General features: G+C 39.3%; 4 protein-coding genes across 6 annotated transcripts; 1 reads left to right on the top strand and 3 right to left on the bottom strand.

The window, feature by feature from the left end:
* Window positions 1–4,147: 4,147 nt before the first annotated feature.
* LOC118324239 lies at window positions 4,148–6,118 on the bottom strand. Its single transcript, XM_035656468.1, has one exon. The coding sequence runs from the start codon at window positions 6,116–6,118 to the stop codon at window positions 4,148–4,150; it is 1,971 nt and encodes a 656-aa protein (XP_035512361.1).
* Window positions 6,119–9,260: 3,142 nt separating this feature from the next.
* garem (GRB2 associated, regulator of MAPK1) lies at window positions 9,261–18,287 on the bottom strand. Of its 2 annotated transcripts, none has more exons than XM_035661324.1 (6): window positions 17,921–18,287; window positions 16,377–16,517; window positions 15,868–15,998; window positions 14,239–15,444; window positions 13,294–13,448; window positions 9,261–12,953 (listed from the first exon to the last, which is right to left on the bottom strand). In XM_035661324.1, the coding sequence occupies exons 1-6, from the start codon at window positions 18,039–18,041 to the stop codon at window positions 12,104–12,106; spliced, it is 2,604 nt and encodes an 867-aa protein (XP_035517217.1). In that variant the 5' UTR covers window positions 18,042–18,287; the 3' UTR covers window positions 9,261–12,103. The 2 variants fall into 2 exon arrangements, with proteins under 2 accessions (XP_035517217.1, XP_035517134.1); XM_035661241.1 differs by having other exon boundaries at window positions 9,261–12,956; window positions 17,921–18,286.
* Window positions 18,288–18,870: 583 nt separating this feature from the next.
* ncf2 (neutrophil cytosolic factor 2) lies at window positions 18,871–23,612 on the top strand. 2 transcript variants are annotated; one of them, XM_035661530.1, is made up of 15 exons: window positions 18,871–19,135; window positions 19,368–19,450; window positions 19,643–19,751; window positions 20,117–20,251; window positions 20,466–20,573; window positions 20,815–20,874; window positions 21,209–21,252; window positions 21,511–21,652; window positions 21,801–21,866; window positions 22,001–22,055; window positions 22,238–22,281; window positions 22,431–22,579; window positions 22,667–22,778; window positions 23,252–23,369; window positions 23,470–23,612. In XM_035661530.1, exons 1-15 carry the CDS (start codon window positions 18,962–18,964, stop codon window positions 23,559–23,561), a joined length of 1,491 nt encoding a protein of 496 aa, XP_035517423.1. In that variant the 5' UTR covers window positions 18,871–18,961; the 3' UTR covers window positions 23,562–23,612. The 2 variants fall into 2 exon arrangements, with proteins under 2 accessions (XP_035517423.1, XP_035517343.1); XM_035661450.1 differs by having other exon boundaries at window positions 21,998–22,055.
* Window positions 23,036–27,638, bottom strand: dph2 (diphthamide biosynthesis 2). The gene is made up of 7 exons (XM_035661654.1): window positions 27,506–27,638; window positions 26,905–27,081; window positions 26,613–26,725; window positions 25,774–25,994; window positions 24,958–25,647; window positions 24,136–24,312; window positions 23,036–23,974 (listed from the first exon to the last, which is right to left on the bottom strand). Exons 2-7 carry the CDS (start codon window positions 27,052–27,054, stop codon window positions 23,847–23,849), a joined length of 1,479 nt encoding a protein of 492 aa, XP_035517547.1. The 5' UTR covers window positions 27,055–27,081; window positions 27,506–27,638; the 3' UTR covers window positions 23,036–23,846.
* Between the last annotated feature and the right edge of the window lie 7 nt (window positions 27,639–27,645).

The following is a 27,645-nucleotide window of genomic DNA, read 5'->3' as shown; positions in this document are numbered from 1 at the left end:
CATTGATGCACTTGGGGAGCAAAGGCCCTAGCTACTGTAGTTCAAACTGTGGAAAACGTTAATGCTGGTTCTGATAGAAAGGTGTCAGAACACACAGTGCATCACAGTTTGTAGCGTAGGGCTGCGTAGCTGCAGAACGGTCAACGTGCCCATGCTAACCCCTGGCCACTGCCGAAAGCACCTACAATGAGAATGTGAGCATCAGAACTGGACCACGGAGCAACGGAAGAAGATGGCCTGGTCTGATGAATCATTTGTTCTCTTATACCTTATGTGGCCTCTTTCAGCAGGATAATGCGCCATGCCACAAAGCAAAAATGGTTTAGGAATGGTTTAAGGAACACAACAATGAGTTCAAGGTGTTGACTTGGCCTCCAAATTCCCCAGATCTCAATCCAATTGAGCATCTGTGGGATGTGCTGGACAAGTCCCCACCATCAGTTAGAAAAAACAAATAGTATTTTTTTTTCTAGATTTTGGTACAAAAATGTGAAGTTTTGATACTACTTGGTACTGGCTTATTTTGGTTACTGGCTGGGTCCTGATATCCAGCCCGAGTTGGAGGTCACCATTTAAGATTTCCCATTTTCCTGGAAGGTGAAATATCAGATTTATTACACCTTTAACCAAAGAAAAGCACAATGCTTTGCATATTGGATGTATTTTTCCAAGCTAGTTGGTAGTAGGTTGTTGATAATGAGAGTTCATTCTTGATATTAAGATTATTTTGTGAATCTTAGGTGAGTGTTTTTGCTTGCTAACATTAGCTAATTAACAGTAAACACAGAGTGCAGCTTAGACTGATCGGAATCGGAATCGGAATCTCATTAGTTTTGCAGGCATTTGGCCATAAACCAAAGTATTGGACAAACTGAAATTTTGACCCAGTGATGGTAGAGCAATAGGAAAATCAGGCGATCACCAAAATCATTCAGATTTTGGGAGAGGGAGATGATCAGTTTCAGGACAATCCATCCAATAGTTATTTATTTCATTCTGGACCAAAATGGAGGACCAACAGACCAATCAACTGACAGACTGATATTGCCATCCATATAGCCTTACCGCTGACATGACTGAAAAGGTTGTAGGCTTGAAGCTGTGTGAAGGGTTAGGGTTATTGTTGACTTACAGTATGAAGGGGCAAAGGGCTGAGATGTAGAGTTGTATACTAACAATATGCCAAAGACAACACTTCTTTCCTTTGATAACAGCTGTGCTGCACACAGCAGCCATGAACGTTTACTAGAAAAGACTCTGGGTGACATATTGGCGAGTCCCCCGCTGATGTTAAATGGTAACCTCTGACAGTCGGGGCTCCAGCTGAAGGCTTTCACATCCAGGCTTTTAAGCTTTGTTACCTTAGGGACTAACCGGCCTGCAGTGCTTTAGGGCTCTGAACGGTATGCTGGACAAAAGAGCCACTGAAGTTTCATCATGAAACGATACAAGAGACAGATTCTGTCAGTCCTAATGACTTACAGAAGGAACAGAGGCAGAGGTTTTGTCAGTTCTAATGACTTAGAGAAAAATACAGAGATGGGTTTTTTTAGCACTAATAACTTGCAGAAAACGAGAGAGGAGGGATGGAGGGAGAGTGACTGAGAGGGAAAACAATGAAAGATCATAGAAGGAAGGGGGATAGCAGCAAGGGAGAGTGAGGATGCATTTTTTTGTCAGTTGTAATGACTTCCAGGGAATGTATTGACAATAAAATAGAGAAATAGGAACAGAGATCAAGAGAGAAAAATGGAAAAAGGAGGACAGAAAGAGCTAGATAGATGAAAAGATGAGTTTTCTACTGTAGGCGTTTGGCAGAGTCACTACATGTCCTAGCTAAGCATGTCATGCTTTGTATTTTTACAATATGTTAGGGTACTAATATATTGCATCCTAATACCAATTTTAGGTAAAATGTTTATTTCAATCTAAAATTCATTGGATGTTTTTTTATTTTTATTATTTTGTCCTGAAATAAAACAGGTTCAGCCAATCCCAAGTGACGTCATACATGGCGATGCACAATGACAAAATGGCAGACCTTATTTTTAACATCACAGAGCAGCAGGCACTCTTTGATAAAGTTCACATAAACCACACCAGATACTGGCACTCTGGACCCAGTTAGCGGTAACATGAGAACACATGTTCTTATAATTAGATGCTGTCAGTCCACAAGTGCACAGGTGCTGCACAGGTGTCCACGCAGCCCAAAGCGTTCGACAGGAAATAGTTTAGACCTATTTACATGATCAAAATTGGACCAGCTGTCAGCCTAGCTGTATATACTGACTGACAGCATGTTTAGTTTGCTAGCATAGCATTAGCATACCTGCTCCCTGAAGGCTGTAACATTATGCTCTGTAACTTATCATCATCGGCGATGCCATGTCATCTACATTTTTTCGTTCGTTCGAGTTAATCCCTCCTGCGGTGAAAAAGAAATATACAATAAAATCCCATAAAGGGATCATGTATCAAGTTATCGCTCGATGAAGCAGCCATGAGACTGAGCTCTCTCTTCGTCTAACACGATCAGCGTCATCATTTTCTATCGGTTTTTCGTCCATATGTTGCCCATTCCATTAGTATCTCAAGGCGTTTAATAATGTAATAAACTTCCCCCACGTCAAAAACATAAAACTGGGGTATCGAACAGACTAACTTGTGAAGCCTGGTTTGTGTGCGGTTTGTGTGTTTACAAAGTCTTCTGACTTCTGACTACGGCCATTGAAGGGCAAAGAGAATTCACACTGTGTGACAGAAACAGCCCTACTGGTTAACTCGACATCCAGCTCGGCCTCCCTGCCTTTTTACTCAGCAGCTCAGAGGAAAATATGGATTCATAAACCCTGAGAACTCCATTCACCTTTTGTATTTTTTTAACCTACATATGTCTTTCTGCTGCCGCTGTTGTTGATTCTGCTAATTATAATGATTGATTTGTTGCTCAGTTTGTTTCTCACAACACTTTGGTCATTTATTCATCACAGAAAGAGCAGTTCATATAAATGTCTTGTTTACATTTCTGCATGTAGATTAGATTAGATTAGATTAGATTAGATTAGATTCTACTTTATTGTCATTGCACAAAGTAAAAGTACTAAGACAATGAAATGCAGTTAAGCATCTAACCAGAAGTGCAAAAAGCAGTAAAGTGCAGAGTAATGTACATATGTACAGGGTACAAGTTTGGGCTCATATACATATAAGTTGGCTGTATTCTTAATTGAGTGTTTTGCACTTTGTATGTCAACGCAACATTTTGTGCTTAAAGGGAGAAATGTGGCTCTTTCATTGAAGAGTTTTGCATATCAAACCTCCATTGTGAAAACTGAGCCAAAGCACTTGTAAATTGTTGTAATGTATTATAAAGTACAGGTCTTTGTGTACATGGCTGACAAAAACAAGAACCCTCATCAACTAACAATTATCTTCATTATTAATCTTTTATATTTTGCAGGTACAGATCACATCGTTTAAAATTGTTGTGCAACTTATCATGGCACAATCTGGAATTATTTATTTATAGCATGTTAGCATTGTCATTGTCATTATTCATAGAAATTTCAACATAATACACTTATGTACTGACCATCCATTATAGTATACATGTTAGAGCATCCTGATCTCAAAACTGCAATAGCTTCATTGGGAGAGGTAATAGATGATCTGCCTGCCACTAAACTACTGCTGTTGGAAAATGAATAATAGTTTCTCTTAAACTCAACTGTTTCATATTCTATTATGAATGTTATTATTGAGCCACATTGTATTAAATTGTTTTTTTTTTAGCTTTTATTATCAACTCAAAGCTGAAGTGTACGCAATATAGGTCACACAAAGGTGTTAGCACATCACATTAATTAATATGTATCTGTTACATTTTATAATTGAATAATGTAATTAATAGATTTCCATATATCATTAGTACTAATGTGTACTACCATTTGCTCTAAACATTTATCTTTGTTAATTCATCATTATATCATTATACCTGACAAACATGAGTACATTAACACTGTCTTTAAAAGCATGTTGCCATGTTGATCTTAGCATTTAGCTCAAAGCATTTCTGCGCCCAAGTACAGCCTCAAAGGGCCGCTACAGTCGCTGTAGGCGGTCTTGTTTTAGGAGATTGAAATCATTACAAAAATGGAGTGGCTTTCTCTTTGCACAGAGAACCACAAAACGACTTTGCATTTGGTCCTTCTGCAGAGCTCCTTGATGGTGCACCATGGTCACTGGTGCTCTTCCGAGATCTAGGGGTAGAAGAGCGCCGTGGGCTGCTCTTTCGAGATCTAGAGCGTCGTGGGCTGCTCTTTCGAGATCTAGAGCGTTGTGGGCTGCTCTTTCGAGATTTACGGGTAGAAGAGCGCCGTGAGGAGCTCTTCCGAGATCTAGAGCGTCGTGGGGAGCTCTTCCGAGATCTAGAGCGTCGTGGGGTGCTCTTTCGAGATTTACGGGTAGAAGAACGCCGTGAGGAGCTCTTTCGAGATCTAGGGGTAGAAGAGCGTCTTGGGGTGCTCTTTCGAGATCTACGGTTACCAGGGGGCGCTGACGTGCCTTTCCGACGTCGTTCTGGGGTTAGGGTTCTGCGTTCAGTGTTCTGCCGGAGTTGTCTGTTGTAAGTCTCTAAGGTCATCTCACAGTGCTCACCATAGTGTGGGTACTGGCACTCACACATTGCTATCAAGGTGCCTGGCACAACAACACACTCACCATTTTGGCTACATTTCTTTTTGGAGCAGGGATCTACTCCCATTATCTCTTCATCACTTTTAATAAAGATGATAAACTTCCCAAAAATTGTCCCGCATTTCCCCGTAAAGACGTGGGGTGTTAGCGACGACTGGCCTTTGAGGCTGACAGAGCTTTCTGGGAGTGCAGAGTCCTCATCATTCGGCGCTTCCACTGTATTGGTGGAAGTATGACTGCTTTTTTTGTAAGCATGCACTGCTGTGTATATCTGAGACAAGCTTTTTCCAAAAACAGTTTCCTGACATTCCATTAGTTTCTGTGTTACATCTAAACACATTATCACCCCCTGAGGTAAGCACCTTTTAATGGCTTCTATAACAGTAGCAGTCTTGGTGTGAGCTCCTTTCACCTGCTTGGCCACAGCCACTGTAACTGTTCCTCTCTGTACCTCAGTAAACCCTGACAAATCATGTCTTTTTAGTAATTTTGGCTTATGCCTTGAGTTTTGGGTTGTAAATGCAACAACCATCCAGTCATACCTGTCATATGTTTTTACCAAAAATGCCCTGATATTGTCTGCTATTTCTTGATGTTTTTGGGTATCATCAATGCGCTCAAAAATGTCCTTTTCAATATAAGCAGCACTGTCAGATATACATCGCTTGTGCGATGTGATTAAAGCTGAGGCAGACTCAGATGCAATTTTATGGGCGGTATCAACCCTGGCATTATTGTCTTTGCCTTTGAATTCGTAGTACTTCTCATTGAGCACGTTGCCTTTACACATAAGTTTATTCAAATACAAAAACTGGGCTTTAATATCTTTTTCATGACATCTTAATCTATCAGCCAGGAGGTCTCCAAGGTTTTGTGTTACAGATGGGGATTTAGCTGTTAGGAATTGGTGCAAGACCAAAGTGCTGTCTGCATACTGGCTGTAAAATGTAAAGAAATCAGTTTTGAGTGCCTCATTTCCTGTGCTAGCACGCACTAGCTCAGTGTATTTAATCCAGGCTTTCTCTATGTTGTTCACTGGCATTTGGTATGCACCAGCTGCCCAGGCAGCCCATTTCAATTCTGCGCTAAAGGTGTCAAGCTTAATGGTGAGAGCTTTAAGGTTAGAGTTGACAGTGTCCAGTGGGTCTTCATTAGGCGTTACCAGCAGCAGGGTTTTGAGTGCTCCAGCGATGGGTGCTCCAGCTACTGGCACTGGTTCTATGCTAGCAATAAGGACTCCTCCAATCCCCCTAAAATTTTTCTTTAACCAACTGCCAAGCTTTTTAACCATGTTCGCATGCTGATTGGGATGCGGTTGTTGTTCCAGTTCCTCCTCGTCATGAGGAGTGTCGGGTGGAGCACTTAAGACAGGGAGGCAGGAGGACATCAATAGCAGGAACAGCAGGCCTGGAGATGACATGACTGACACACACACACACACACACACACATATAATATGACAATCACTTTAGTCACTTTAATACTCACAGCAGAACAGTTCATGAAAAAGACCCAACTCAGTGTCTTTAAACCACAAAAGTGTGTAATTCCACTATTCTGTTAGCCTGATCTGTATCTACAGTATGTGCTGGATGGATGTTCCAACATTGGTAACTTGAGAGCTGGTTATTCAATGTATTTCACTGGGTGAAAGTCAAAGGCACAACAACCATGAATAGGATTACGTGAATTTGGTAGCTTCTTGCACCAAAAACCTTACTCTTTGTATTAATTATAATAATAAATGCAAAACAAGCCTCACCTGCAGACCTTACACTCAAACACTGAATATTTCTGAACATTTTGTCAATGTACATGAGATATGTCGACAGACCTGGAAGGAGGCTTGGAGAGTGGATCTGCCCTTGGTATGGATGCTCGGGAAGCTGATGGGTCAGTGCGGCGTTCTGCCCTTGGATCGGTCGGTGAGTAGGATTTGGTTGGTCTGTCTGGAGCTGAATGGAGTCTTGGAGAAAGTTTCAGATCTGCAGCCTTAACACTGGTTAGTTTTATAAAAAGCTGACCAGGTCCGCCTACTTGATGGTCAAGCAATGTTTTATCCATTTTTGGTCTGACAGTTGAAAAGGGGTGGCTTCACCTTGCAGAGGGGAACAACACAAGGGAAACTGGTGACCTGAGAGCATCCTGGTTGCTTATAATATAGGGAAAAATAAAATGATGTCTGGATTAAACAAAACACAACAACAGGACACCAAATATACTGTCTAAGATGGCATTTCTTCTCTATGAAAGGATTATGTAATAATAGCAGCAGGTCAACAGGATTGTTTCTCCTATGGGTTATAAAGAGTATCTTATGGTTCAGTTTAGCGGCTAAATGTTTGTATTAAAGTTAAATTCAGGTTTTGGCGTTGGTTGAAATATTAAAAGTTCCCTCTGTGCAGAATGCAAATTGTATCAGGGGGAGTTGATGATAAGACTGTCAGCACGGTCCATTGTCATTTCTTTAATACTTAACTTATTTAACAAAAGAAATTAAGCAAAATTTTAAGATTTCTTTCCGAATCTATGAAAGCAATCAAATGGGGACCGGGATTTTCTTATTATTAAAAAAATGTTTGTAAGGTACCACAGTTCATACAGAAACTGTCCATTAAAATGTCCTGCGATGAGTTAATTTTTGGTACTTTATACTAAAGTAATTTATATTTCCATGTACTGTGTCAATAGCATTTGTTTAGTATTTTTGTAACTGTTGGCCATGTGAAAAGGGAAGCTTTACTTCTGCAGTGGTGCATGAGGTCAGTGATATTACACTTAATATTACACTAGATAGTTCATGCACTCCACAAAGTAATGTGCATTTTATAAGTCTTTGTTCACGTGTTAGTGAAGGAGTCCAAGGAGCCCTTCTGTATGTGTGAGGGAAAGATTAGAAGTGAAAATTGTTAATAGATGAAGGTAAACGACATGAAAAAGGGACAAATGGATTTTGGCAAATGGAAAACGGCCTGAAAGGAATAGTTCAATTGTATTGCTTGACTTGTCATTACAGGACAAATACAGGTAATTATATTATTGGTGGCTGTGTTCCATTTAGCTCTCTGCTGTGAGAAAGGTCTATTAAATAGTTGGTCTAAATTATGAAAAAATTGCAACTCAGATTTGGTTGTTCTGACATGTCACTGTATTAAAAGACATGTCACTATATTTGAGAGTGATGGTCTTTTATGAATGGAAAATGAGCTGCAAAAAATGATTTATTATTTTTTTTATATATATATATACATATACATATATATTACTGGTAGTAGCAGTTGCATTTTCCCCTTTGCAATTTAGTTTGCCAAAAAAGGCTAAATGTGAATGTTTATGCACACATACAAGACAGTGTGGCAGCTGTCTTAATACTAAGTTTGTGTAATATGTTTAATATCTATGAACACATATAAATGCGTAAACTGCATTGAAATTACTTGAAACCAATGCAGTCAATCTTTACGAGTTTTCTTGATTCTGCCTTATAAAACATCAGAGGAACTTCATGGTTCAAGTAGGTGAGCCTCACAAAGATGTAGAATTTGTTTTTCCAAAAAAAAAAAAACATATTGAAGTTTATATTATCCAAGTCCTAAATATATAATCACTATAGACAAATTAGAACAAATTATGTGACACACAAAAAGCTGCACACACAAAGAACAAAAAGCAGAACTGCTGTTACCTTCTGAACTGTGAAATGTTAACCTGTCTGGTGCAAGGCAGGAAACAACAGCTGCAAGGCTCCTCAAAGCAGAACTGATGAAGCATTTACTGGCTCCTGAAATACCTCAGAAACCCAGCAAAGCTCTGCAGAAGACTTTCTGCAATTTGTTGACTGGTTTTGTAATATCACTAGGGCCTTCTGAAATGCAACGGTATTAAATCAGCTAATCTATAAAGACATTACAGATCAATTACATGTTATAACTAAACCTAGTAGGGCTGCATCCCATTTTCATTATCAATTAATCCGTCAGTTATTACCTCTATTAAGTGTTTGGTCCATAAAACATAAAAAAAAACATCAGTTTCCTAGAGCCAGATCAGTCTTTTGTCCAACCGAGAGTCCAAAACACAAAGGTATTCAATTTACTGTTAAGACAAATGATCAATAATCAAAATAGTTGCATTATGTTGATTGACTAACCGATTATTCGACTAATTGTTGCAGCTCTAAAAGAGAATAACACAATCAAACTACCTGACAAAGATGTCACACCAAGTTGTACACCAAGTCCTCGGAGACTCCAAGACAATACTTACCCTGTTTAATTTTACAGGTCTTTAAACTCTGTATTATTACTAGAATGAAATCGCATTTATTAGCTGGTTTAGTGTAGTTTATGGTTATATTATTATTAAAGCATTATATTATACAAATAACTAGCATCCTTATCAGCTAATAATTTGAATCACCCATTGTATGTTACTTAAGCACAGAGCCCTTTCATCATCCAGGTTTTGTACGACACTGTGCAACTGATCAAATGTGCAATCTTAATTCCCAATTTCAGAGTAGTACTCAACTGCAGCGTGACTAAACAAATAACACACAAACATTTGTTAATCCATTTTTAATAGATTATACAATCAAAAATAAGGAAACAAGAGATAACTGTCCATAACTCAGGATTTCAGTAATGCTGAATACTATCCCAGATGCTTTCCAACGTAGTGTTACAATGGCAATAATTCATACAGTCTTCGCTCAGAGTTGACAGACATGGGACTAGGTCAGTTGTTGTTCACAGTTTATATCTCAGAATTATTCAGGTAAAGTTATATTTTGGCATGCACAATTTTTTATTCCCCTGAAATTAACACTCTGGCAATTCCGATACACATAATACCCCATTGCCTTTTGCTGTTCCTTCACTGGGTCTCTTTGCAGTGCCATGGCTGTTGCATAGGACATTAAACACCATATAATAAAAGTGTCACATGTCATTCCCCATATAAAATGTGGATACTGTGACAAAGTTGCAAGGAAATCTTGGAAACTTGGACAAGCGGTTTATTATTTTTTTTGGCCACTGTCCATGTAGTGTTACAGATTTGCAGGTATTTTTTTTAACTCGTGGCTAAGTGTTATTTTAATGCATGGATTTGTAAACCCAAGTAGAACTCAAGTTGTACAGAATACAAAAAACAAACAGAAAAACTTGAACATAAGCTTTTTCTTCGTTTTTTTTTTTTCAATAAAACTAATTTCAACATTAGTAATCACTTCTTTAAAAAATTACATTAAATTTGCACTTAGATAAAAAATAAAAATATCAAGTAAAATATGTAACACCCCACTGCAAAAAGTGTCAGAGGGGGAAAAAAAACTGCTGTTGGCCAACAGATCAGACCTGGGTTGTAGAACGGCTGCTGTTGCTGAGGCACCTTTATATATCAGCCGCACAAACAGTCTGACAATAACTACTCTGCATTATTTTGCATTATGTTAAATGAGTTAAATAGCTGCATAAATAAATCTGAATCGGATAGACGGTAGGAAAAAATAAAATGTTTGGTACCAATATAAACCAATATTTCATTTTCGCAGATCATTTTCAATTGCAGCTTACGTGCCTCTCTGGGTCTGAGGGGAAATACACGTTTAACATCTTTCCCTGATTTTCATATAGAGACGTTTATATTGGAGTATATTCTCTGACTAAATGAAAATGTTAAGCCAAAATGAAATATTATATATTTTTAAGGACTCTGGGTTAAGGCGCAGAAAAGCTATCTTTTACTTGTTTCTTGCATTAGGAGACACATAGAATACATACAATGAGAACAAAGGAAAAGTACCAGTTTAGTTTTAAAAGCGTGTAGTGCATATAGTCTCTACATAGACAATCTTCTTTTATAGGTTTATATTTAATGACCTTAACTGCAACTAATTAGGCTGAAATCTACCAAAGTGCATGATGCATAATTTGTATTTTATGTAGACTGTCATGGTCCATTATCTGTTTGTTAGTTATCTCCATGTTAGTTTTAGAGTAAGGAGGACATTGTTTTGTTAGGCCTCAGTGTTCTTCAGTTATAAACAACCTCAAGTTATTTTTAGCAGACATGTTTCAAAGTAAAGCAATTAGTTAATTCGACTTAAGATTAAAAAGGCATCAAATAGAAATAAGACCTTGCATAAGGAGAGTTGATAAATATAACATATTGCTGCATGAGAGATTGTGATGATCATTTGATGTGGCTCACTCTTCCGAGCGTAGTTCCACAAAGTAGAATATCACAGATGGGATTTCGGTCAACAAACCCAGTTGGTTTAAATGCATGCAACACTGTATCTTCTAAAATACGACAGTAAACCAACTCTTGCCTGACGTCAGCTTTATGTACAGACAACTACTTCTCAGTTTATGTTGAAAGCTCATGTTTGTGTTTTTATCCAACATGCCTGTCTTTAAAAATTTAATTCTTTTATTATCTGTTTAGAGCTGTAAAATCAAGTCATATTCAGTAATGCCGTAGCTCCCCTATCTTACTTTTCCTAATTAATATTCTAATGAATTGTACATCAGTGTGATACCACGGGCTCAGAGATAAGGTTTTCATGATGGGCTATTTCCATTTGGAAAAGTAGTGTGTTCACTGTTGCAGACCAAGCTTACAGTTTAAGAAAACTCAATGGGGTGGATTTTTAAAAGAACACAAGTATATCTTAATACCTGTTAGCAGTAGGCAGCTCTTGACTTCATTCAAAAGTAGTGAAATAAATCCACTGTTTTGATTCATGTTTAGAAATGCACTTGCAGCAGCATTCTCTATCACGATAGAGTTTAAAAACAGTGCGTACATTATACGTCTGCATAACTAAATAATTGCATGTTTGAGATTTAAGCTGTTTATTACTAAAATAAAAACACAAACCTAATCCAGCCAAATTTCAAACTGTGTATCCACTATAAAATGTAAATGTTGTTTACATTGGTTTTTTCATGTGGTAAATAAGCAGCATATACTATAGTCCATCCTGTGGTTCTTGTGCTCTTTTAAAAATCCTGGAAATAGCAGAAATGTTGTGATATTTCCCTTTACGAACAGAAGCAATGTCCTTATTAAGCGTTTGACTTTTAAATTTGTTGGCTTAAATTAGGATTTGTGTAACAACATGAACACTAATAGGCTTTGGGTGAAAAAGTACTAAGTAGCTGACACGAAAATGTCTTCACGAAAGTGCCAAATGATTCCATTCAGTTAGTTAATAGCAGTCACAGACTTTAAGTTGGCTGGGAGATATTACCCAACTATCTTCCCCACAATATAGTAACAAGGAAATAAATTCATATAATACAAAAAGAAACTCTTTGTGGCTTGGTGTGCATAGCATATATACCGAAGGCATGACTTTCTCTGCTTTATAACAGGATTTAGTGTCATATACTGTTAGTTATATCTTGGGTCTCCACCCATGTATGAACTGCATGAGTTTCTTCACCTGCAGTTTGCTTAGCTTGAAGTCTTCTGACAAAATCTCCTCAGTGAGCTGCAGGAGTAAATTCCCATCAATCTTCTCAGACACAAAAAGAGAAACTATGTCGTCTGGCAGGCCAATAAACCTTAGAGATTTGGACACCTCTTCAATAGAAAGACCAGCCAGGTTGGACGGGGGCTGCCACTGTGCAGTGGGAGAAAAGGACGGACAGTTAGGAGTTAATGAGTTAGAGATTGAACATATCTCTTTTGTGCCCTGCTCGTGTTGCGTAAGTGAGCAGTTTGAAGTTTCCTGCTCGCTGTCACAGACTGACCCTGGCGGTGAATCTGTGCACGTCTTTGCTGCATTTGTTTTTGGTGTTCTCGGTGGTAAGATGGGGCAAGAGAGGCTCTGCTTAGTGTTGGATTCTTCTATGGGCTTGTCTCTGTACATTTCTGAATTGAAACTTGAAGATTTGATGCAAAACTGACTCAGAGAAGCTTTCTGCAAACTGAAGTCCTTACTGCAGTGAGCGTGCTCTCGGCCATCAAAGTCCACAAGGCTGGATGTACAGGTTTTTGGGGTGCTTGGGGATCTCTTTCTGGGGTAACTGTAGTAGCTTCGACAGCCGGCTGGCAGAAATTCATCCATGCAGTGCGATTCTCCACTGAAGTTGTTTGGCCAAGACAACCTGGACGACATCCCATCTGATGGCAGGCTACCACTGGGCAATGTAGCATTTGGCTCAGTGCTGTTGGACTTACCCCAGTTACACGGGTAGCACACATGCTCTTGTGGGTCCGCCGCCTCTTGCTCACATGCTCCACTACTGGTGGAAGAATATAAGATTAATTTAGGGTATAAGAGCAAACCTCATGCAGACCTCATCAGATGATAGAAATATGTAACATTTTAAACAAAACTTGGTATTTTACAGCTTTTACAGACGTGTAAAGAAAAGAAAGTGGGTTAAGGAGAAACTGAAATGACCTGAGGCATTAAGTCTGCACTAAAATGTGTCTTAGACAGATTAAATACTTAAAGGACAGTTGAAAAAATTCCAAAATAAGAGTGGGTTTTGAAGGGCAGTTGTACAAAAGCTGAAAAAATACGATACTAGATCTATGCAATCTCAGTATAAATTTTAAATTGGTTCCAATTCTTACATGTTGTGGAGACCAGAAGAATAATAAGAGAGGGTTGGACTTGGAGACCGAGTCTCTTGCTGCCGTGGCTTAGACAGGATGGGCACTGACGGCATCTGCTTTAAACTTCGTGGAGGAATTGGTGGGGCATTCAAGAGACGACATTCTTCCTTCACCTGGCAAAGAAATGAACTGACATTGAAACTGACAGCAAAACAAGAGTGTTGCATGCATGTCTGATACTATATATTATCTACAATAGTCATTCAGAGTATTTACATTGACAAATTATCGTTCTACATAGTAGTTTTTATTGTTGGTGCAGTCTGCCATTGCAGCATTGGACTCAGTTGGTCTGAGGGATTCACAGGAATGCATGAAATCAGTGCAATCTTGGCATTCATTCTGTTTACTGTTACTCCTTACAACGAGCTGTAGTAACGGAGCGTCCTATAGCCGCAGCTTCACATTAAAAGCTTTCAACTGGCAAAACTAGGGGTGACTTTTATTGTGAATCAGCCACAAGATTTGTATTTGCCACCACGGCTGGTGCTAACAGTGACCTTACATCAAAAATGCATCTTACAGAAGTAGATTCCAGAGTAGTGGAATAAGAGGAAACAGCCACAGTTAGCTGTTAAATGAAGAGAACTCAGCAAGGTAAGCAACTTTACTCTGCCCTGCTGTTGTGTGGAAAACGGCTCACTCTGTGTGTTGAAATATGAATCATAGTTGCAACTATTATTGAATGACTTCTTTATTAAAACAATGCTAACTCCTTTGGTTGCGCTGTAAACTGATACTCCGGATGTTCTTGTGGTATTTCTGACAAAGACGCTGCTCAAGGAGTGTTTGCTGTAGTATTAAACTGTACTTGCTGTTACCGCAGTAACCATGGGTGTTTCCAAATCAACCAGGACTGAAATCTTAAGGATTATAACTTTAAGTAGAAAAGATTATACTCACAGCTTCAGACTTGGGTGGGACCGGTGGTGGAGTAAGAGACACATCTGAACTGGTTACAGCACCAAGAGGACAAGTGACGGGGTAAGACGGGGCTGCTGTCGGACCACAGCCGTTGTTGAGGCCTCGAATTCCCTCACTTATTGAAGGTTTCGGGATCTGACTTCTCAAGTGATCCAACCACAGCTCCTCATAGGGAACGTCCGACTTGCTGAGGGATGGTAGTTGGTTTGTGCTTTCCAACAGCTCGGGGGAAAAGTGTTCACTTTCCCCCGAGTCTGACGGGACGCTATCAGAGGGCAGAAGAGCCCAATCTCCACATAGCGTCATACAGCCCTGCAAATTGACCTCGCTGTTACCGTGCAGGTTGCTGCCATACACACACACAGACAGTCGGTGGAAGGACTGGGTGAGTTCATCACGGGCGTAAGTTAAGGAGCTGGGAATCTGCATGTGGTTGTGACACCCGTTGGAGCTGCTGCTGCTGCCGCCGCTGCCTCCGCTGCAGCTACCGTTGCCACTGCTTTTCTTCGGGCTCTTACCATCGTCGTTCCAGTCTGTCCGCACATCCCTGACGGCACGAGAATAGTCGTCTATGTCAAACTGCTCCTGGCAGAAGGAGAACCAGCGATGTACCATGGTATCCAGCCACAGCTCTCCTTGCAGCAGTTCCTCTGGAATAATAAATCTCGGCATGGCCATGTGAAAGGGAAAATGGATGGGTATAATTTTGTTGCTCCGCAGAATGCAGCACACGACCACTGTTTTCGTCTGAATGTTGACCAATTTGTAGCGATGACCCTCGCGGATGAGGTGGAGGTCGTGCTGGTTGCGGGGTGGACTGCTGGGTACTGTGACATTGACGGGTAGACGGGTTTTCTCCACAATGTTCCTGATGGTGTGTTCACCGTCCTGCATCTGAAGCTCCAGTGGACTACAGGTGCTGAACCTGCCTTTGCACTGGAAAGGCAGGCTGATGCTCTCATTGGTGCGATGGTTCATGCAGATCAAGCAAGGCATCTTGCCTCGACCGATCTTACTGATGGAGTTCAGCTTCCCAATCTTCTTGAAAATGGTGTTGAACCTGGATTTTTCTTTGGAGGTCTTGGCGTACAGGATCTCAGCCTGGCCCATTAATGTCAGTTCATCACCGGTGCTTAGTGTAATGTTGTAAACTTCAGTGTCTTCATTACATTCCCCTGAAGCCATCTGTAAAAACACATGACACATGGGAAAGTGCTGATGAAATTAGGGAGAACAAAAAGAAAACTGATCCCAACAATTACCTTGCAATAATTTAACATGTACAGTTAGTTATACACAGTTTACAATATTTTTGCACACCTTACTAAATATAGTGTATATTTTTTCATTATAGTCTTTATAGTTTTTGTTATGTCTTTATAATTTTGTATTGTATTTTAACACTTCTGTAGTTTTTGCACTACATTTCCCCCTGTGCTGCTGTGTCAAACTTGAATTTCTCCCAGGGGGGGGGGGTTACTTCATACTTCTCAGAGTTCTAGAGAAGTAAATAACATCGTATTGATAGTCCACAAATAGAAGTCATAACACAAAACACAACATAATCCACAACCAATCCTAATAATGCCTTGAGCATATTAGATGTACCTTAACATTGAATGTAATTTCTTCCATGACGTATACCCGTTCAGGGAATGCTTTGGCCACCTCCTCCACGCTGTTGAAGTACTGCACAGGCTCCTTGACATCTCTGTCCTGCTCCAGTAGCTTAAACTGACCTAAAATAGGAAAATACATACAGTGTCAATGCAAATGACAGAGTTAAGCATGGGTTGTACTTTTCTGTTCAAGTATCAATAAAAATAGATTTGGGATAAGGGTACACATTGTTCCTACGATCTTTTGACATTATTACACCAAAACGCCTCTCAAAATGTCTTATGTATATTTAAGTGTTGCGGCACAGGTTCTGATCATCCTTTCTAGAAGCCCCAAATTCAAAGTTGTCAGCTGAAGTGGCTGACCTTTTTGGTTTTGACATACAGTATACAGAGATCTCATCTCATCTCATCCGCTTATATACAGAGAGAGAGAGCATCGTCACAAGACAATGTCAAGCAAATCCAGCATCAAGCATCCTGCAGATGATAGCTCACCTTCATAGTGCACTGGGATCTCTATTTTGGGCCCAATGACATAGTGTCCCTCCTCCAGACTGTGAGCAGTAATAGTCGTCCACTGACGGCAGGAATGAATCAAGAGGTAGTCATTGTCTCTGAGCCCTTCAACCAACTGACCTGCGGGAATGAAAACAACAAGCAAAACACTGATTAGACCTTACAATGCAGGTAACATTATAATTCTGCAAGGTGCAATAGACAAAAAAAAAATATCAACAACTGTCATGTAACATAAAATATTATGTCACTGTTGCATCATGGTGGAAAAACATTAGATTAATTTAAGGTATAAGAGCAAACATCATGCAGCCCTCATCATATGATATAAATATGGAACATTTGAGCCAAAAATCCCAAAAGATCTAAGTGGATTTTGAGGGGCAGTTGAACAGAAGAGGAAAAAACACCATATTAGGTCTATGAAATGTAAGTAGAAATGTTAAATGATTGCATCATGACACTTGCATCATGACTCCTGCAAAACAATAATTGGAGTTGTGACACACCTTGTCATTTATGGTATGAATTGGCCTGACTAGACGCACAGCATTGAAATGAGCTGATGTCCGTGGTTGAGACATATTTTCAATGACTATGCCAAACATTAAAGTAAGTATCCTGAGGAATGCTATTATTACTGTTACCTTTTTCATAGCACCAGTGAGCCTCACAGGCTGTAGCCAAGGCACTGGATTAGTCAACACACTCAGATCACTACCCTCCGTGGAGAATGACTAATGCCCTAATCCATACCTCTCTAAAACGCAAGCACTGACATTTAAAAATACAATGCACTCTGCAGGAGAGGCTTAGCAGAGTGCAATACACAAGGGGAAGATTGAAAACACAATTATAATTATTGCTGATATTTCATAATGGTTTACTTTCTCATTGTAACCATGATTATTATCAACAGGCTTGTGTTGGTACACAGCTGCCAGGGGAAACATCTGTTGTAGTACATGAATCAAATAAACTCCCTGATCAAATAATAATAATAGCACTGTTAAATGTAGTTTTGTTCTAGGTCCACATTTAACTTTACTGTGTTATCTTGTATTGTTTTGCTCGAGTGTGTCTTTCATTGGACCCAGGTTGAGGCCAAACATGTTTTTTCAGCCTTGACTTTACAACAAACTTGACTCATCCTGCCACAATCGTCCCTTGTGCCCTTTATAATGCCGTGCACACACAAACACCAGTCTTCTGATGCCTGCATGTGTTATTGCTGCTATGACAGTAGTTGTTTTTAACTTACTACCTTCACTCAGATGTCTGGAGGGTGACAGCAGAGAAGATACAGGGCATTCATGGACGAGATTCGCACGACATTGCCACCAAACACCAACTTTTTAATGTTAACTACACAATTTTGCAGAAAATTAACGAGACCAGATGAAACAAATCAACATCACAAATGTGTCTGTCAAACGGCTTCGCTGCTAACTAGCAGCTTAGCCACCAGCGTTAGCAAAAGAAAACTGAACCCAGCTAGTTAGTAGTGCCAGAAAGTTACTAACCGTTATCCAGCTTGACAATCTGAGGCATCCTGTAAGCACTGACAAGTTGATCTAATGGTAAGGACGTCGTGCTCCATGTAACATCCTTTAGATTATTGTACAACATTGTTCCAAGGTCCATTTTGTTAGCTTACATTAGCCCACTGGGGGGCTAGCAGTGTGTAAACACGGTCACAAAAGGCTACACTAAGCTAACCGACTAAATAATACATCTACAGCTTCATGTTTGGCACATTTCTCACGAATCGTCGCCTATGCCTACGTATCTTTAAGGTCCGTGGTCTGATAATGAAGCAGAGCCATGTTTGTTTAGCTAGCGACATCAAGGCAACAGCTACACGAGTGACGGAAATACGTATTTTGTTCTTTCGAAATAAGAGCAGTGTTTAGTTTGGGGTACACGACGTAGTGAGCAGGGTTGGACGCAAAACACTCATCAGACTTACTTGGTGAGATCGTTCAGTGTCTTTAGAATATAAAGTAAAATTGTGTTTGCTAATGGTTTCATTGGTTGTTCACAAACGATGTATTTTAAAAGTACCGAGCGGAAGTTGTAGTTTAGCAGCGTAAAGCGTGGCACTGATAGTGATAACTGCGGATAAGATGAATCAATAAGGCACAATAAACACGGCCTGTTCCAGTAAAACTTCACCTGGTGCTCCAGATATAAGGCTTGTAAATGATGATTTCAAAAAATTTAACTTAAGAGTGTATTTCATATGAAACTGTTAAAAACAGACTTAGAAGGGACTGATAATGTCCCTCTGAGGAAATAGTTAATGTACCCCATTTATGATCATTCATTTCAAGGGGGGGAAGTGATATAGAAAATTCTACCAACACACATACACACACTTAATTAAATTAATGCCAGATAATCACATGGGGGGGAAAAGCAACAACCATTGGGTCTTACAACCTGGTGGTGGTGCGGATATAAATGTACCAACAATGACAATCACACTTCCTGATCTCCCTGGTACAAATCAGAAGAGCTTCCTTAATTTGGTCTGTAGCTCAGTGTACTCCTAACCTGCCACTATGTCGTTTCTGGATACTCTGCGCCAGTGGGACGAAGCTGTGACTTATGTTGACAGACAAGATCTGTCAGAAGCACTCAGGATTTTCCTGTCTATCCAAGAACCAAACTCCAAAATCTGTTTTGACATTGGCTGTCTCCATCTTCTTAACCAAGAGCTAGATGCTGCTGAAAAGGTATGGCTAAACTTAATTAGTAAGAAGCAAACTAAAACATTGTACACAAATATCTATGGTATTTTGTAATCTTTCTCGTCAAAAAGTAAAACCTTGTTTAAAGCTGATAACTGAGATGAAATGTTGTGATATTTTGGATCCTGAAAGTGCAAGTCACTGTGAAAGAAGAAGTAGAGTTTACAGTTTCTCGTTTCTTCTAGAGGAAGTTACTGTGTTTTCTAATGTTTCTCAGGCATTTGATTGCAGCATACGCAAGGATGAGCATTTGGCTGTTGGCTTCTTTCAAAGAGGAATCACATTTTACAAAAAGCAGAGGCAAGACACACCAGTTATCTCCACAAAAGGGCCACATTCATATCTAACATTGTGATTTAAAAACATTGGTTGCTAGACACACTTTGCTTTTATTCTAATAAAAATTGACTCCCAATCACTACTAATATTTTTACAATCTGCATAGTTTATTACATTTATTGCAATAACTAACTGGATTATTTGTTTTCAAAGGTATGAGGAGAGTGTAGCTGATTTCCAGCGTTCCTTCAAAACACTGAGAGGCAACCAGCTGATAGATTACAAGGCACTGGGTCTCAGATACAAATTATATGCATGTGAGGTAAACATTTAAAAGCCTTTTATTTTTGTTATGCCTCCTTATTATGTAATTTATTTACAAATTATTATGCTACTTATATATATATTTTATACTACTGTTCTTCTATATCCTGTCGACTTCAGTTTAGAGATGTAAGATATATTAATTATGAAAACACTCTTTTTCTAATCTGCTCTAATGATTAATTTGATGTTAAAAACCAATCAATTAAAAAAACTGTTTGTTTTTATTTGTTGCTGTTGGTGAGTTAAGTACAATTTTACATATTTTCACTTCTTTCTAATTGAAAGAATTGTTTTCAATAAGTATGTCTGTATGAGGGATTAAAATAGTGACAAGCTTCTAATCAATGTTTCCTGCCACAGGTTCTCCACAATATGGCCCTGGCTGAGGCTCAGCTGGGTCACTGGGAAAAAGCCCAGGAAAACCTTGTGAAGGCTCTTGATTACAAGACAGATGCCAAGCTCAATATCATTGACAAAGCTCTGCAATCCACCCTGGTCTGTTAACATGTAGTCACCATTATTGAAAAAATCAGCTAGTGCATTTGAAACATATATATATATATATATATATATATTTGAGTGCTATCTGTTTTACATTGATATTGATCAAAATGATTCTGTTAGCAACATTAGCAATTGATTTAGAATTTACTTTCCTGTCAGAAATGTTTGATAAATGTTATCCTTTGCAATTCAATTTCACCAACAGAAACAGAAACTTTTTAAACTAGTCGAGTTCCCATCAAAAGTGCTCTTTAAACCAAATAAGCACTATGTTGCTGAGCTGGAGAAGAAGGACTACCTGGGCAAAGCGAAGGTAATACTTTATCTGATGACCCACCTTTGTTTTAGTGACAGTTTGTACGACATTAGTGTGATATGAACCGCATTAAACTGAATCCTGAGTACAGCTCAGTAAAATGTCAGCCAATCACTTAATCAGTGTTTCATCTTTATACAGCACTTGCTTTTCATACATAATACATTAGAGGTTACTCTGGAGAAAACACTGTAAATTTGACATAATTAACTTACATTTTTTTCTCTGTTATCTTCAGGTTGTTGCCTCCGTCGTTCCTCAGGATGATTTCTCTGGATTTGCCCCATTACAGCCACAGGTGACATATCGGCTCTTCTTTGGCAATAACAAACAATACAATGAGATGACAAAAAAATCAATGTGTCATTATTAGCTTATGTTACATTAGATCAAATATATATGGAAGATTTAAAAAAAATTAAAGAGGCATTAAATTATCCACAATCAACCGGTATTCGTAACGATGTATCATTTGATGTGTGTCACAAGCTTCATAATTAATGACTAAAGCTTTTAATGTAATACATCACTTTACCATGTCAAAAACATAATTATAAGACGATTGCTGCAATGCTGCAACTGCATCTGAAAGCGTTTTCAACACTACACCGCTTTGTGTTTTTATCTGGCAGGTTGAAGATGGTCCAACTCGTCCAAAAGAACCTGAGGTTCTAAGGTAGATGTAGTACAAACTTGATTCTCTCTAAACACACATTATATCTCGTTACAGTGTCAAAGTATTATTTGTTACCTAATACTTGGTAAGATTTTGTAATAATGATGGCTTTCCCACTGTCTGTGGAGAAAGTCCAAAAAGGAAAAATCAGTGTTGAATCGCTGTTAATGTAAACAAGAGAACAGCAGGATAGAAATGTACAATTACACAGTGCCAGCAGGTCTCTTGATGCCACGTGGATGTCTCATGTCTTCACAGGGCTTTAGAAGGAGAACCACACACCGTCCTGTTTGAGTTTGTTCCTGAGACCAGTGATGAGTTGGCTGTAGTGCCGGGCAATATTGTGTTTGTGCTGCAGAAGGGTGCTGACAACTGGGCATCTGTGATCTTCAATGAAAGAGTAAGAGCACTATGTGCAGAATCTGAACATCTGTGACCTCTATACCAGTGTGCATCTCTCAAGACCTGCAGCTGGCATAGAAAGCATTATTCATGTTAAGAGAATTACTGTCAACTGAGAGTATTCGTTATTGTCATTTAAATCATAGAGGGGACTTGTTCCTTACAATTACCTGGAACGTTTGGAGATCTCTTTGGCTTCTAAACAGAATGAGGTAAAGAACTGACTTATTTTCTAAGTATAGTTAAGGTTAATAAAATTAAACTTGATAAAATGGGGTATTTGTTTTGTAATACATTCCATATTTTTTCTGTATTCTAAATGGCATTATTTGGCTGTATTAAGCAGGGAATATCTAAGCCTCCAACTCGAGAACCACCGACCAGACCTGAAAGGAAACAAGGTAAACTTATCTGACACACTTTAAGCTAATTAAAATAACTACAGGCACCGTTCTCTGATTGGTGTTAAATACCATTGCATTTGACCAACTTTACCCATGTCATAAGAAATGCTGTAACACAAGTGAAAGTATTTGCAAATACAATTTGACCAATATAACTTAACCTTTTATATGTATTTAAGGTCTTACTGCTAGTAGCAGCAGCAGTGGAGAGACACAAGTCAAGGTATGCAGATTACAATGTGTCCAGTACTGCCTATGAATATGATAAACCTCTAAACAAAAAAGACGTGTCAACATGTGAAGTATTTAAGTGTTTTATGATGGATTTTCTTATGATTTAATTCCACCAATGTGTTCTTTCATTAATGCCAGGATGCACAGTCTACCGACAATTCATGTATTGTCAAAGTCCGATTCACATTCAACTTTGCTGTCTCAGTACCACCTGGATCTCCTTATGCAATACTGATCGATAAAATCAGTAAGAAACTGAATCTCCCTTCTAGGGCAATCACCTTGAGGTACGGTGCACATAAAAAATATCCAGTTTATATTGGTCTATTGTGTTACTGACAGAGTACCAAATTCAACCCTTTTGTTTGATCTAGTTTAAACTCTGAGGTAACTGGACAAAGTGTAATCAATGCCAACACAGAAATGGAAAGTGTGTGGAGTTGTGCCACTGGCAGGCGCATCACCCTGTGGTGTAACACCAAAGAGGTAAGAGGATCTATTTCTGTGTAATGTGGCCTCACAAAATACAGTTATTCTGGGTGATACTGCAGTTTTATAATACGGGTATTGGGATGACACCAATATTTATATATGGAACGTGCTTATTTTAGGATCTTCCTGATCAATGGTATTATAGTATTTCCCTAAGAATTTTATTTTCAGAGTTCTCTGCACATCTTGCAGCTGAATCAGTTGCTTCTCAGTACAAAGATAGTAAACTTCCACAGAAAAAAGGACCGGAGCAGATTTTCAGTCTTTAATTGTACAAACAGACTAACATTTTGACACTTTAGTGTCTTCAAACAGTCACACAGATGTGTTTCATGATGATCCTCAATCATGGTGGCCCTGCAGTCGAGCATAACAACTGTAGTACACCACTACACAACAGACAGACGATTTCAAGGACACTCAAAGGAGTTGAGCAGAAAATGACTGTGTGCGTTTTGTGTTTTTAGCAAACTGATGGAAAGCCAGAGGATGAGATTCACTTTGTGGCACTTCATTCTTATGAGTCATCAAATCCAGAGGATCTCAATTTTCAGCAAGGAGATACAATCACATTCATCTCTAGAGGTGAGAAACTTTTACTTTAGCCATATAGTGTATCCCAAATATTTAAATTATTGTGATTTGTCCAGGAAATATGATTAATTCATAATTTCTTCTTCTTTAGTTAACCAGGATTGGTTGGAGGGGCAATGCAATGGGAATACTGGTATATTTCCTGCATCCTTTGTGGAAGAAGTTCCTGTCAATGACCAGTAACAGAAAAGATACTAAAGCCAGTAATACAATGAAGTGACCAAATCAGAGAAGTGGTCAGGTATCCCCTACCAAAACCATTTTATAATCAATTAAATGTGAATAATCAGGGCCCACATATTCTTTACCAATATTATTGTAAAAGTGGACAAGTTGTAATGTTTGGACAAAATGATTGGTTATATTCTGTGATTCTAGCAAATACAAGCAATATACTTTTAATACCTGTAACTGAAGGCAGACATGATAAAATACTCTATTGGAGTCCTGTGAATTACTGGTAAATTATCATGAAGACGTTCCTTCCTCTTCATAGGCAATAGCTATGCCTCTCCTGCCCTTTCCTGCCTTTACCACAGGCGTCTCTCCCAACTTCTGTTCTAAGCCACGCCAGCTTCGTTCTGCCAGGAAAGATGCTGAAAAGAGAAAAGCACAAATGTGTAGTGTAAATACAAGGTGTTTATGTCTGTCCCAGACTGAACAAATGAAGTGGGTTTTTGCTGTTTTGAGAAAAATGCGAAATAAACGTATTGATGTATGGAAATGAAAAGCAAACAGTGTCTTATATGTAACATACCAGCTGAGTTAGCTACGGTCAGCGTCTGATTCCTGAGGACCACGGAAGAGCCACATGAGGACTCTGCCGGCTCACTGATCAACAGATTCTGGCTTCTCAGAGCTCCTGTGATTAAAGACACGTCGGTGTCATCGTCCTCCTCCTGCTGATCAGCCAAAGGCACATGACTCTGTCCACCTGGTGGAGATAAAAGGAAAAAATCAAACATAGCAATAGCCATGGATATTAGCCAATAGCCATAGCCTTTGGACCCTGCCCTTAACATCTCTAAATGTTGTCCCGGGTTGGTACAACTCTCTTCACTACTAGTGGTTAAAAAAGGAAAAATATGACTGTAAGATGGTAATCTACTAAAACATTTAAAATATATGTAGCCATATTAGAAGGGGAATTAGAAATTTGCAAATCTATGACAAACACAACCCAGCCATCTCTATTCTTAATAAACCCTACACAGAGGGACTAAATTATTATATAGGAAAACATGACATGTTTTTGGTAAATACACCATCTTTATGATATAAAGAGCCACATGTATTTAGTGTTTCTCAAAACTGATATATTTGTTCAATAAGCTAGTTGACTGATGGGAAGAAAAAAGCCCTGAAACACACAACCTTGGGCAGACAAAAGCGATCATTTGCGACTATTTGATCCTTTTTTAATGAATCCTGGCTGAAAAATACATTTGGGATGGAATATGGAGTATTTCCCCCTTCAAAACTTTTCCCACCTTTAGTTTTCATATAGTCCATTAACATAAAAAAAAGTTGAGAAGAGTTGATTTATGAATTTCGGATGTGAATAAATTCTTAATCTAACCTGGAAGGAGATGTCGAAAGTCTGTGACATATTCCTCTGACCACTCCCTCTTCTTGTTGCAGGCCACCTCCATCTCAAATGGCGTTACAACGGGTTTATAGAACTCACTTGAGTCCAGCAGGGAGTTCTCGGGACACGCAATTAACACAAAAATGTCAATTTCAAGAAAGTTTGCTAGTTTGGGCACGTTCAGTTTCCCCATGGCGAACATATAGCTCTTCTTTCCAGCTCTGCGGATGGTCTCCTTCAACTGCTGGATGATGGTGAGGTAGTCAGCCATCCCGAGCGTGCCGACCAGGATGCCAACCACATTGGCATCTTTGGCCCTTTCTATGGCATAATATCGCTTCATCAGTGCACGGTTGATACTCACTGACTCAATCCTCCCAATCATTGTTATGGGGTCAAAAGAACAAAATGAGCAGTGATTCCAAGTCATCATGAAGTTTCTCAGGGTTGCTCCCTCTTGGCCTACGTAGAACATACTGTAATCCATGATGCTTAAACCGCTTTTCAATGCGAACTGCCTCCCAAACTGACGGATAACCTGGTTGTTGTCTCGCTCTGACAGACAGGTGTCATCATGTTGTCTTTTAATCCAGCCGTGACTGTAACACTGCTCCCCCTCGACCACAAGTTCTGAGATGACGAGGTTAGGATACTCTGGCGAAAGGACTGTCAGAAGATCATCTGAAAAAAATAAAACATGTTGTATTTAGTCACTGACAGGAAATCAATAACAAACCATTATTTTTTATTTTAATATAATGGCATGAATATATAGAGGCCTATTCCTTTTTTTGTAGAATATCTTACTCATGGCGTGAACGTAGCTGACATCATAGAGGAGGATGATGTGACTCTGCGTGTCAGGGTGGAGTTCTCTGAAGGCAGAAGCGCACTTCTCAAGATCCACCGGCCTTCTCTCAAAGACGTACATCAGGGGCAGCCTTTTAGACGGGCTGAGGCAAGCGCTGCCATAGTGCACAATGCAGTCGGCTCCGACATGCTCTGCAGCTACCTCATCCACACAGCAACTGCTCCAAGGAATTCATACAAAAATGATGAATGAAGAGAAAAAATTATAACTTCTTGGCTGTAAAGAGGCACAAGAGCTTTGAATAAATCAAAAATATGTGCTTAAACATGAAAAAGATGGTAATTTTCAAGTTCAACAAGCCACTGTACTTACACATACTATCACACATACTGATGACAAAAAAAATCAACAAAATAAAATAAATGAAACTGTCAAAAGATTACCAAATCCCTGTTACAAAGCCTTAATATAAAATATCACATGCTGGATCTAAATGTGAACATGTAAAGCAAGAAAAAGGCTGTGAAATGTGTCCGTCAGATACATCAGTAAGGTACCACTGGACCACTGACAGTATATAACACTGGACGCTGCTTCTTCCCCTCACATTGCATGAAGAACGCAAGCACTAAATATTATTCATGTAGCACGTGTGCATTATTAAACCAAGTAAGACGGGCGACCCATGTACTGAGGCTGAGTCCTTCCCACTCTCTCTACCCCCCTTTCCTGTCTACCTTTGGCTGTCCCTATCAAATAAAGGCAATAAAAAGGCAAAAAATAAACAAATAAAAACCAAGTAAGACACTTTTCTCAGTTAAACGTGGCGTGTTACCTGCCATAGGATGTGTCTCCCAGAATATATGTCTTGGCATTGCAGTTTCTCTCAATCTCCACAGCTACTGCAACTGAATCCACCAGCAGCTCATCAGGAAACTGCAGAGCAACCTGTGGACATTCAGACAAATACACTTCTCAAACAGCAATCTGGCATTCCTGCATCTAACTTTACTGAACAGCTAACCAAAGAGCTTTTGGACAAGAACTGTGTTGTTCTTCGGTCCTCCTGAATACCAATGGACTGATATGTTCACATGACTAAAAGTAAAAAATGATGTGCTCCTCACCTTTTCAAAATGACGCTCACTGATGAAGTCGCAAGTGCTCTTAATCTGATACAACTCTTCAAGTTTGTCCAGAGGGGTGTTTGTCTTCACTGATACGTCCACCACACGCTGAATTACCGTTTCCGAGCTGCTGCTGAACGCATCAGCCATGGCTGCAAAGGAAACACTCAACAGTGCCTGAAAGAAACACAATAAACTAGATTTATTCAGTACATCAGCTGGTGACAGTTAAGATGGTAAATTGAAATATAACTAACATCCCTAAAGAGTTATTCTGCCTGCAATAAAATACCACTGACTGAACTAACGTGAACTATATTCATCAACCAACTCAGACAACAGGGATTATTGTAACATTCATGAATGTCTGAATGTCTGAAGCGCCACTATGTAGTGTAGCCACTCACTTGATTACACTGTCAGTTACAAGTTGTGAGATATTGTCACACATGGTTTCAACCTATACCACCATGGTTACGTCTGCTAGCTTAGCCGCTAGCTGACTTGACTCCAGAGGTTTAGAAACCTGAGTCATTGTTACAAAATACCATTTACAGCTTATAGCGTTTTATTGTGGACTGGCACAAACAGGTAGACTTACGGTTCAGTGTCATGTGAGAAGTTGTTAATCGCTCTGACAGTTACACACGTGTAAGCGGTACAGCACACATTACTACAGCTGGCCACTCTTCTTCTTCGTTGGGTTGAATTGAGGTTGGCAAAGCAGCTTATCGGTGCATT

The sequence above is a fragment of the Morone saxatilis genome, unplaced genomic scaffold, assembly GCF_004916995.1.
Source record: "Morone saxatilis isolate NCDOM2014 unplaced genomic scaffold, NCSU_SB_2.0 Contig0, whole genome shotgun sequence".
In the NCBI taxonomy this organism is placed as follows: domain Eukaryota; kingdom Metazoa; phylum Chordata; class Actinopteri; family Moronidae; genus Morone; species Morone saxatilis.
This window is presented reverse-complemented; position numbering and strand designations above follow the sequence as displayed.